This window comes from Rhinolophus sinicus, linkage group LG06 (assembly GCF_036562045.2).
Source record: "Rhinolophus sinicus isolate RSC01 linkage group LG06, ASM3656204v1, whole genome shotgun sequence".
Taxonomy (NCBI): Eukaryota; Metazoa; Chordata; class Mammalia; order Chiroptera; family Rhinolophidae; genus Rhinolophus; species Rhinolophus sinicus.
In genome coordinates this window covers 125,720,631-125,733,378 of record NC_133756.1, presented here as the reverse complement: position 1 = coordinate 125,733,378, position 12,748 = coordinate 125,720,631, and the positions used below count along the sequence as shown (strand labels likewise).

General features: G+C 34.3%; 1 protein-coding gene across 2 annotated transcripts in view; it reads left to right on the top strand.

Moving 5' to 3' along the window:
* Positions 1-12,748, top strand: part of SBF2 (SET binding factor 2) — a 391,441-nt gene that overhangs the window by 160,960 nt on the left and 217,733 nt on the right. For both annotated transcript variants that reach the window (XM_019728975.2, XM_019728981.2), the window contains exon 3: positions 2,805-2,942. In XM_019728975.2, the coding sequence (XP_019584534.2) occupies positions 2,805-2,942 (138 nt within the window). The remainder of the gene's footprint in view (positions 1-2,804; positions 2,943-12,748) is intronic.

The window sequence follows — 12,748 nt, the reverse complement described above, 5'->3', positions numbered from 1 at the left end:
GGCTTGTGTTCTCATTTTATTGACAGTGTTTTTCACAGAGCAGAAGTTTGTAATTTTAACAAAGTCTGACTTATCAATTATTTATTTCATGGTTCATACTTTTGGTGTCATATGTGAAAAAGTCATTCAAACCCAGGGTCATCTAGATTTCCTCCTATGTTATCTTCTAGGAGTTTTATAGTTTTGTGTTTTACATTTAGGTGTATGATTCACTTTGAATTAATTTTTGTGAAGGGTGTAAGGTCTGCATCTAGATTTATTTTCTTGTATGTAAATATCTAGTTGGTCCAACACCATTTGTTGAAAAGACTACCTTTTCTCCACTGTGTTGTCTTTGTTCCTTCGTCAAAGTTTGGTTAACTATATTTGTCTGGTCTATTTTTGGGCTCTATTCTGTGTGATTGATTAATTTGTCTCTTCTTTCACCAATACCACGCAGTCTTAATTACTGTAGCCGTGCTGGTTCTTTTGCCTCGCTATATAAGCTTAAAAATCAATTTGTCAATATCCACAAAATAATTTCCTGGGATTTTGATTTGAGATTGCACTGAATCTATAGATCAAGGTGGGAAGAACTGACACATGACAATATTGAGTCCTCCTATCCATGAACATGGAATCTATCTATTTAGTTATTCTTTTATTTCTTTCACCAGTTATATAGTTTCCCTCATATAGAACTTTTTGTGTATTTTGTTAGACTTGTATTTCATTTTTGGGGGGGTGCTAATGTATTTCATTTCGTGTGAGGGATACTAATGTAAATGCTATTGTATTTGTAATTCCAGATAATACTTGTTCATTATTGGTGTATAGGAAAGCAATTGACTTTTATTATCTTGTGTCCTGGAACCTTGCTATAATTGCTTATTATTTCTAGGTCTATTGCTTTTTGTTGATCCTTTCAGATGTTCTACACAATCACGTTATTTGGGAACAAAGATAGTTAGTTATATTTCTTTCTTCCCAATATGTACATTTAAAAATTTTTTCCTTTTTTCCCCTCTTTTTGGTCTAATTGTATTTACTAGGACTTCCAGTACAATTTTGAAAAGATGTGAGAGAGGACATCCTTGCCTTGTTCCTAATCTTAGCAAGAAAGCTTCCAGTTTCTTGCTGTTAAGTATGATGTTAACTAGATTTGTTTTGTAAATGTTTTCTATCAGGTTAAGGAACTTGCCCTCTATTCTTAGTGTGCTGAGAGTTTTTGTCATGAATGGAATTTTTTTAAATGCTTCTTTTGCATCTATTGATATGATCATGTGATATTTTGGTTTAGCTTCTTGATATGATTGGTTGATTTTCAAATTTTGAACCAACCTTGCATACCTAGAATAAATCCTACTGGTTGTAGTGTATAATTTTATTCACATATTGTTGGATTTGATGTGCAAACATTTTGTTGAGGATTTTTGCATCTGTGTTCATGAGAGCTATTGGCCTGTAGTTTTCTTGTAATTATTTTTCTGGTTATGGCATTTAGGGTAATGCTGGTTTCATAGAATGAGTCAGAACATATTTCCCTTGCTTCTATCTTCTGGAAAAGATTGTAGAGAATAGTTTAACTTCTCCCTTAAATATTTGGTAGAATTCACTAGTGAATCTGTTTGGCCAGATACTTTCTGTTTTGGAAGGTTATTAATTATTGATTCAATTTCTTTAATAGATACAGATTTATTCAGATTGTCTATTTCTTGTGAGTTTTAACAGATTGTGTCTTTCAAGGAGTTTGTCCATTTCACCTAGGTTATCAAATTTGTGGGCATGGAGTTTTGCATAATATTCCTTTATTATTTTTTAACATCCATGGGATCATTTCTGATAGTAGTAATTAGTATCCACTCTCTTTTTTCCTTATTTAGCCTGGCTAGAGGCTGGTTGATTTTAATGATCTTTTCAAAGAACCAGCTATAGGTTTTGTTGATTTTTCTTTATTGCATTTCTCTTGCCAATTTTATTCATTTCTGCTCTAATTTAAAAAATGTTTATTTCTACTTACTTTGGATTTAATTTGCTCTTGTTTTTATAGTTTCCTAAGGTATAGAATCTTAGATTATTGATTTCAGATCATTCTTCTTTTCTAATATATGCATTCAATGCTATAAATTTCCCTCTAAGTACTGCTTTTGCTGAAGCCCATACATGTTGATAAGTTGTATTTTTATTTTCATTTCAAAATATTTTAAAATTTCTTTTGCGATTTCGCCTTTACCCACATTTTATTTAGAAATGTGTTATTTAGTCTCCAAGTATTTTGGGATTTTCTAGCTATCTTTTTGTTACTGATTTCTTATTTAATTCTGTGTTCTGAGAACACACATTATATGATTTCTATTCTTTTAAATATGCTAAAGTGTATTTTATAGCCTAGAATGTGGTCTGTCTTGAACAAGATATCTTTTTCATTGTACTGAATTGAAGACTCATAGATTTATGGAGAAATTTTAAAAATAATTCTGTTTTCCATCAGTGGTAGAGACTTACCACTTTAACTTACTTTATGATTTGTCCTAATGGGGGAAGTCTCTCATTTTGGTGCTGTGTTCCTATGTATACCAACCTGTCTCAGAATGAGTGGATCTATGGAAAATCTAGGCTATTCTTATAAAATGTATATGCATATTAGTGAAGGTGTTCTACATTATGAATCTGTACATGATTCATTTTTTATATTGGCTGAAGTAACATATTACATCAGGTGGAAATTTTTTAAATAGCGGGACATTTACCATTTCTCAGATTTGTAAAAATAAATTTTCATTATACTTTTAAAATGTGACAGTTTTTTTCCCTATCCCATTTAGTTTTGTCAGCCCAGCGGATGGCAGCTGTCCAGAGAGAGGAAGCAGCCGACGTTTTTTGTGGTGGTCCTAACAGATATTGACTCGGATCGACATTACTGCTCATGCCTAACCTTCTATGAAGCAGAGATCAATCTTCAGGTACAACAACTTTTCTAGCCAAATATAGCTAAAGGGACAGCATTTAGGAATCTTTTTATGCCATATTTGTTTTTGATAGAACTGCCAGCTTGAGTTCTATGGGCTACTTTAAAAATACTGAGTTACTATATTGTTAATGAGAGCAAAAACAAAAAGTTGCTTCCAAGTTTAATTGTTCTCTTTTAAAATATTGATTATAATCTGAATTCTTCTAAGAATAGCATATCTATGAATTGGTTTCAGAAGATTTGTATCCTTTTATGATGAACCTGTAATTTTCTATCAGTCTTTTCCCGAGGGGATCTTTCAGAGAACATAGAGTATTTAATCAAAATGTTTATAGATCACTTATCACAATTCTTGATATTATTTTTGAAGCACTCAAGTAAATGCTAACACAATACTATTAGTAGTGGTAGTATCAAGATAATGGAACTGAAATTCATAGGCTATAACTAAAGATGTTAAAAATACCGAGTCTTTTAGAGTATTAGTTGGGGTTCCTAGTTTCAGACAACTGGATCTACTTTCTCTAATTTATGCAAAAAAATTTATGAAAATGTATTGGGTACTTTATATAATTTCATGGATGGTGGGTAAGTACTATGTAATTTCTGGGCATTACTAGGAACTGCCTAGTTTGGAGCTGCTGTAGTAGAAACCATACTTTCCCCACCTTTTACCACTTAGCACTTATAATGTTGAATACCAGACAATATAATCTTCAAAATAGGTGCCATAAAAAATCTAGTCTCTCATGTGGAGCCACATTCTCAAATTGATGATTTCTGCTTTAGGTCTCATATGGGTTGTTTCCTTAAGAGAGTCAGATTACATTGAAAATTCCACTCCCCTGTAAGGGAATAAGACATAGCTTTTTCGTTGTTGTTATTTGTTTGTTTCGCTTTCAAAGCTCGGTCGTCCAAGAAAGAAACTATAAAAGAGTTTGGAGGATAGTGAGTGAGCCAATTTGCATTATTTGCTGTACTTTCGCTACATACAGATGAATGAGTATCACCACTAGGGAAAGGGATTGGCTTGCTTTCTGAAACAGCGTCACAAAGGAGCATTTGTTTTGGTTGCTTTAATTAAATTCCAAGATCTGAATTTTCTAGATGCAGAAATCTGATTTTCAGGATACAGGAGACAAATCACCTTTCATGATGCAGACTCATATTATCTAAGTTCATTAGACTAATGTATTAAAACCAGCATGCTCGTTTATTAATTTACAGTGATAAGTGAAAGGTTAAGTAAAGTAAAATATGCATTATCTAGATTATCAGTACATTCTCTTCTTCTTGTCAGATATTTATGAGAAGCCATATCAAAATCAGAAGCATTTTGATTATGGAATCAAACTAAGGAATGTCTAATGTCAAATATTTAACACCTGTCAGACTAATATAGCCCATTTTTTATATTTGAAATTAGGGATTATGTTGTCAGTGAATAGAAAAGTCTATGTCTATAGTCATCTCCGTTTTAAACAGTGTTTTGGTGGATGTTGCCAACAAATAGCTGATCAAATTCCTATTATGATCAATTCAGTCAGAGAAGATCAAGAGTCTTCTCTGGTCAAAAGCTTATGTCTCTTTCAGGTGACCTTTCATTTCTATCTATGTTGATCTTTAGAATTTAAGTCAGTGCTGAGAATGCAGCATTTTCCTTTATTTCCATATTCTTGAGAGTACCTCTTCACAACTCCTTAGAATTGTCTAGTGAAACTAACTGTGATTATTTAGGTTCTCCCTACTCTCTCCTTCACTACCATCTCCTTTCCCCCCCAAGTAAACTGGCAGAAAAGTAATACAGGAGCAATGTGTGTGTGTTGGGGGGGGGGGGGGTCCAGTCAATATGGTGACACAGGAAGATCCTGAAACACTTCCTTTCATGGACACACCGAATCTAAAGCTACACAGGGAGCAATTCCCATTTTTCAGAAATTTTATTTCTGAAAATAATCCAGAAATACTTGAGCAACTCTTATATATCAGGCAAATGAGAAAATACCCACACTGAAATGTATAGGAAAGGCTGAGACAAACTCTCACCATAAACCCCACCCCTGGCACAGTGACAGGCATTCAGAAAGGAACTTAGACAATTTCCAGCTTTTCCCTGAGGCATGACAAGTTCAGACCCAATAATCTACCCCCAACTGTTAAGACTTTCACCTGAGGAATGTCTCCCCTAAACACCTACCTCTCAAAGCCAATGAGAATTGTGTTTATGAGACCTAACAGACTGTAGCAAACAAAGGATTTGTAACAGTTTTGCAAAGATTTGCAGTGGCTGTCCCCCCAGGGCTCAGCATGGAGGGAACAGAGAGAAATGCCCATCTCCCAGTCATTTTCTGAAGGAGTCCTGTTTGCATATTTTAAAACCTGCCTGAAGTTCAAGTTTCTAATTAAACTCATATCTAGGGGTTGATTCTGATTCTGCTTGGAGACGAAAGAGGCTGGCAGGTGCTGTCTTCTTGTTCTCTCTCTGGCTCACTCCAGTTCACTGGTTTCTCTTTGGAAAAAGCTTGTGCACACGTCTGGGTACCTAGATTTTCCGCTGCCATCCAAGGGACACACCCTTTAAATACCCTGGTTCTGGTGGCCAGTGGGCCTGGAGCTCCCTGGTCCCACAGGACTGTAGCAAATAAAGTTCTTAACTGGGTATATCTGTTGCCCCCCCGCCTGCCCCAAGAGTTCAGCGCAGAAGGAGCAGACAGAACAGAAACACCCAATTCCAAGTATTTTACTGAAAGAGGCATATTTGCATACATTAAAAGCTGCTGCCTGAGGGTCTGACTTTCAATCATCCTCAGTCTAGGTGCTGACTGAAATCCTTGCCTTTACTACACTGACAAGTCTTGGAACACCCTCAACAACAGGGAGCACTAAGGATAAAGTAGGATGCTTGGACAATCACAAAGTTTTGAGAGCCAGCCATGAGCTAGGAGAAGGTTGAGTGATACAGTTTATCTCCTATAAGAGGCCATTCCTTGACGACTAGGAGAGGTCGTTGTTTTATATGATGGATAGGAACCAACATAGAGAGTCCAAGTAAAGGAAGAAACAAAGGAATATTTCCTAAATGAAAGAATAAGATAAAACCTCAGAAAAAGACCTTCATGAAATGGAAATAAGTTATTTACCTGATTAAAAATACAAAATAATGATCATAAAGATGCTCACTGAGCTCAGAAGAAGAATGAATGAACAAATTGAGAATTTCAGCAAATAAATAGAAAATACAAGAAAGTACCAAATAGAAGTCACAGAACTGAAGTATAAAAAATTAAACTGAAAAATACAATAGAGGGTACAGCAGACTCAATGAAGTAGAAGAAAGGATCAGTTAACTCAAGGACAGGGCAGGGAAATCACCTAATCAAAATAGCAAAAAGAAAAAAGATATGAAAAAGAGTGAAGATAGCTTAAAGGTCTTATGGGACAACATCAAACAGACCAACATTTGCATTGTAGGGCTTCCAGGAGGAAGTGGGGCTTGTAGGGCTTCCAGGAGGGAGAGGAGGAGGGGGAGGGGGAAGAGGAGGAAGAGGAAGGCAAAAATTTATTTGTAGAAATAATAGCTGAAAACTTCCCTAACCTGGTGAAGAAAACAAACATCCAGATCCAGGAAACCCAGTGAATTCCAAACAAGATGAACCTAAAGAGACCAAGACTAAGATATATTATAATTTTAAAAAGTTTATAAAAGGGAGAGAATTTAAAAGCAGTGAGAGGCAAACAACTTGTTTGTAAAAGGGAACTCCCATTAGACATTGAACAGATTTTTTAGGAGAAATTTTGCTGACCAGAAAGGAGTGGGAAGATATAATCAAAATGCTGAAAGACAAAAACTGACAACCAAGAATACTCCATCCAGAAAGTTTTCCTTCAGAATGAGAGATAGTTTTCCAGATGAGCAGAAGCTAAAGGAATTCATCACCAGTATACTTGCCTTACAAGAAACGATAAAGGGACTTCTTTAAACTGAAACAAAATGGTGCTAATTAATAGCAGGAAAACATATGAAAGTATGAATCTTAGTTGTAAAGGTAAATATATGTAAAATTCAGAAAAATCTAATGCTGTAATGGGCGTTAGTCACTTATAAAGCTAGTATGAAGATTTAAAAACAAAAATAGTAATAGAAGTATAATTATTATATGTTAATGGGTACACAAGATAAAAAGATATGAGCTGTGACATCAAAACAAAATGGGGGGATGTAGAGCTTTAGAATATGTTCAAAGTTAAGTTGTAATCAATTAAAATAGGCTGTTATAAATATGAGTTGTTTTATACCAACCTCATGATAACCACAAAGCAACAGATAATGAAAAAGGAATTTAAGCATACCACTCCATAAAATCATCAAATTGCAAAGGCAAGAAAGGAAGAAAGGAACAAAAGAATTAAAAAACAGCCAGGAAACAATGAACAAAATGACAGTAGTAAGTACATACCCATCAATAATTATTTTAAATGTAAATGGAATAAATTTTCCAATCCAAACACATAGAATGGCTGAATGGATGAAAAAACAGGATCCAACTATATGCTACCTACCAGAGACTCATTTCAGCTTTGAAGACACACATACGAGGTCTGACAAGTAAGTTCACGAACTTGTTGCAACAATGTTGCTAACCTTTTTTGATATCAGAGGGATTATTCATTATGAATTTGTACCAACTGGACAAACAGTTAACCAAGTTTACTATTTGGAAGTGCTGAAAAGGCTGCGTGAAAATGTTAGACAACCTGAACTTTTCACCAACAATTCATGGCTCTTGCATCACGACAATGCACCAGCTCACATGGCACTATCTGTGAGGAAGTTTTTAGCCAGTAAACAAATAACTGTATTGGAATACCCTCCCTAGTCACCTGATCTGGACCCCAATTACTTCTTTCTTTACCCAAAGATAAAGGAAATATTGAGAGGAAGACATTTTGATGACATTCAAGACATCAAGAGTAATACGACGACAGCTCTGATGGCCATTCCAGAAAAAGAGTTCCAAAATTGCTCTGAAGGGTGGACTAGGCGCTGGCATTGGTGCATAGTTTTCCAAGGGGAGTACTTCGAAGGTGACCATAGTGATATTCAGCAATGAGGTATGTAGCAGTTTTTGTAGGATGAGTCTATGAACTTAATTGTCTGACCTCATAAACTGAAAGTGAAGGGATACAAAAAGATATCCTATCTCTTTGGAAATCAGAAGAAAGCTGTGGTAGCTATACTTACATCAGACAAAATAGACTTTAAGCCAAGAACCATTATGAAAGACAAAGAAAGTCATTATTTAATGACAAAGTAGTCAATTCATCAAGAGAATATAACAATTGTAAATATTTATTCATCAATCATTGGAGCACCTAAATATATAAATCAAATATTAACAGATGTGAAAGGAAAAATTGACAGAAGTACAATAATAGCCAAGGACTTCAGTACCCCACATTCAACAATGGCTAGATAATAGAGACGGAAAATCAATAAGGAAAATGGTTCTTGAACAACACTTTATATCAGATGGATCTAACAGACATATATAGAATCTTCCATCTAACAGGAGTAGAATACACATTCTCCTCAAGCACATTTGGAACATTCTCCAGGATAGATCATATATTAGGCCACAAAACAGCTTTATAAATTTAAGAAGACTGAAATAATAGAAGCATATTTTCCCATCACAAAAGTATGAAATTAGGAGTGAATTACAGGGAAAAAAACTGGAAAATTCATAAGCATTTGGAGGTTAAACAGCATGCTCCTGAATAATCAGTGGGTCAAAAAAAAAAATAAACCAAAATAGGAATAAAAAAATATCTTGCAGCAAACGAAAAAGAGAATACATCTGCCAAAATTTATGTGATGAAGCAAAAGCAGATAAAGGGGAAAAGTTGTAGTGATAAACACTTATGAACATCTAGTGTTAATAAAAAGAAAGATTTTAGATAAGCAGTTTAAGTTTACACCTTAAAGAACTAGTAAAAGTAGAACAAAGCCCAAAGTAGGTAGAAGGAAGGAAATAACACAGATCAGCAAAAATTAATGAAATGGAGAGTAAAAATGAAAGATCAATGAAACTATCAAGCTGTTTTTTGAAGACGTAAACAAAATGACAAACCTTTAGCTATGCTTACCAAGAAGAAAGAGCAAGCACTCAAATAAAATTGGAGATGAAACAGAAAACATTAGAACTGATACCACACAAACACAGAGGATCATAAGAGACTATTATGAATAATTACATGCCAACAAATTGGACGACCTAGAAGAAATGAATAAATTCCTAGAAACATAGCCTAACAAGACTGAATCATGAGAAAATACAAAATATGAGCAGATCAATTTGTAGTAAAAATATTGAATCAGTAATCAGAATCCACCAAAGAAAACTCCAGGACCATATGACTTTACCAGTTAGTTCTACCATACATTTAAAGAAGAACTAATACCAATCCTTTTCAACTCTTCCATAAAATAGAAGAAGAGAGAACACTTCCCAACTCATTTTATAAGGCCTGCTATCGAAACCAGGCAAGGATGCCACAAGAAAACTAAATACAGACCAATGTCTCTGATGACCATTAATAAATAGAAAGCTATTCCATGCTAATAAATGAGAATTTATACTGTTAAAATGTTCATACTACCTATAGCAATGTACAGATTCAGTGCAATCCCTATCAAAATTCCAATGGCATAGAAATAGAACAAAGAATCATAAAGTTCATATGGAACCACAAGAGACCCCAAATAGACAAAGAAATCTTGAGAAAGAACGATAAGTTGCAGTCTTCACACTTCCTGATTTTAATGTATGTTATAAAACTATGGTAATCAAAACAGTATGATATTGGCATAAAAGTGACACATAAATCAGTGGAACAGAATATAGAGCCCTGAAATAAACCCATGCTTAGTCAATTAATTTGTAACAAAGGTACCAAGAATATAGAAGGATGAAAGGATAGTCTATTCAATAAGTAGTGTTAGGAAAACTGGACATCCAGTTGCAAAATAATTAAATTAGGGATCTCCATTCTCAGACATACACAACAATAAATCAAAGTGAGTTAAAAACTTGAATATAAGACATGAAACCAAATAACTGCTAAAAGAAAACTTAGGGGGTAAGCTCCTTGATGAAGGTCTTAGTGTTGATTTTTTACATTTGACCCCAAAAGCAATGGCAATAAAATAAAAAATAAGTGGGATTAAATGAAACGTAAAAGCTTTGAACAGCAAAGGAAACTATAAGCAAAATCAAAAGGCAAACTATAGAATGGGAGAAAATATTTGCAAGTCATATATCTGATAAGGTGTTGATATCTAAAATACATAAAGAACTCATAATTTAATAGCAAAAAAACCAATCCAAGTGAAAAATGGGCCTTGAATAGACATTTTTCCAAAGAAAACATACAAATTGCAAACAGGTATATGGAAAGATGCTCAACATCATTAGTCATTATGGAAATGCAAATCAAAACCACAATGAGATATCACCTAATACCTGATAGAATTGCTATCATCAAAAGATAAGAGGTAGGTATTGGCAAGGCTGTGGAGAAAAGTGAGCCCTTGTACACTCTTGGTGAAAACTAAATTGGTGCAACCACTGTGGAAGACAGTACAGAGGTTCCTCAATAGATTTTCAAATAGACTGCTGTAAGATTCAGCAATCTCACTTCAAGTATATAACCAAAGGAAATGAGAACAGGATATCAAAGAGATACCTGTACTCCCATGTTCATTGTAGTATTATTCACAATAGCCAAGAGATGAAAACAATGTAAGTGTCATCAACAGTTAAATGGATAACGATGTGAGACAGACTGATGGGCGCGCGCGCGCGCGCGCACGCACACACACACACACACACACACACACACACACACAGCTATGAGAAAGAAGGAAATCCTGCTGTTTGTGACAACATGGATGAACCTTAAGGGCATTATGTTAATGAAATAAGCCAGACAGAGAAAGACAAATAATGTATGGCATCATTTATATGTAGAATCTTAAGGGGGAAAAAATGTCAAATTCTTAGAAATAGAGAGTAGAATGGTGATCATAAGGGTGTGTGGGGTTGGGGAAATAGGGAGAGATTGGTAAAGGGTACAAAGTTTCAGCTATAAGATGAATACGGTCTGAGGATCTATTGTAAAACATGGTGACTATAGTTGGTAATACTATACTGTATAATTGAAATTTACTAAGACTATATCATGAATGTTCTTATAAAAAAAGATAAAAATGTGAAGTGATGGATGTGTTAATTAACTAGATAAGGGGGGAATCCTTTTACAATGTATCTGTATATCAAATCACCACTTTAAATATCTTATAATTTCGTCAATTATACTTTAATAAAGAAAAAAAGAATATAGCAGGTGTAAAGAGGTTCTAGGAGTTCTTGGATATTTTTCAAAACTTTTTATTTGGAAATAATTTTAAACTTACAGAAAAGTTGCAAGAATATTACAGATGTCTATATATCCTTAACCCATATTCACCTATTTTTAATAGTTTGTTCCATTTCTTTATTATAAATAATACTTTATTATTTTTAATAGATCTCTCCCTCCATCCTTCACTACCTCTTTCTCCTTACACATCAATATAAATTTTTTTCTGAACCATTTGAGGTAAATTTTCTTGTGTCATTTCTCTTTGCTGAGAAGTCTTTAGTATGTTTCGTAGGAATAAGTACGATCTTTTACATAGACATACTATGGCTATCAATCTTAGGAAATTTAACATCAATATTATACTTTAGTCTACCACCTGTATTTCAGTTTTGTCATTTGACTTAATCATGTCCTTTATAGCCCTTTTTTGGTCCCCCCAGTCACCATGCAGTTTAAAACCACATATTGCGTTTAGTATCATTTCTCTTTTCTCTCTTTTCATCTGGAATAGTTGCTCAGCCTTCCTTTGTCTTATGACATTGATATTTTTGAATAGGCAAGTCTTCATGCCCTTTTTTAGTAGAATGCTTATTATTTTGTGTTTTTCCGGTGTTATTCATCTTTACATTCAAGTTATGCATCAACAGTTGGAGTACTACCAACATTTGGGACACTAAGTGTGTTTCTTCTAAGGGTGCTCTTCTAAGGATCACATCTGGAAGTACACAATATTTACCTGCCTTCCATTGATGATGTTAATTTTGTGTAGCTGATCAAGTGATTGTCACATATCTCCATTGTATAGTTGCTAATTGTTTGCTTGCAACTAATAAGCAAGACACTTTAAGAAAACACTCTTAGACTATGCAAATATTCTATACTCATTGATCATACCCCTTCTTAGGTATATCATTTAGTGATGATTCTTTCTTGTGCCAAATTTTATTTTGATGGTTGCAAAATGATGATTTTCCAACTCCATATGCCCTTATCATTACCAGTCAGCAGTTGACACTTCATTACAAGCAAAGAGCATTCCCATCTTGTCTATCTGAGATAAGACTCGTGTTCCAGTTCCTTTTTTCTTTAGTAGTGTATAATTAATGGTTTTCCTTGTTTTAATGCCCAAATTATCCTAGATTTGACCAGTGGGCACCCCTTCAGATTTGTTCCTATATTCTTTTGACATGGCCCCATAATTTTTTTAAAAACTTTTTTTTACTTTCTTTCATACCAACTAATCCAGGCTCATCTTATTCTTTCCCTTCCTCAGCCTTGAAATCAGTCATTTCTCCAAGGAACCCTGGCACATTTGAGTACAGAATAATATTAGAAACCAAGATCTGGGTTCTTGTGTGTTTGGAATCATGTATA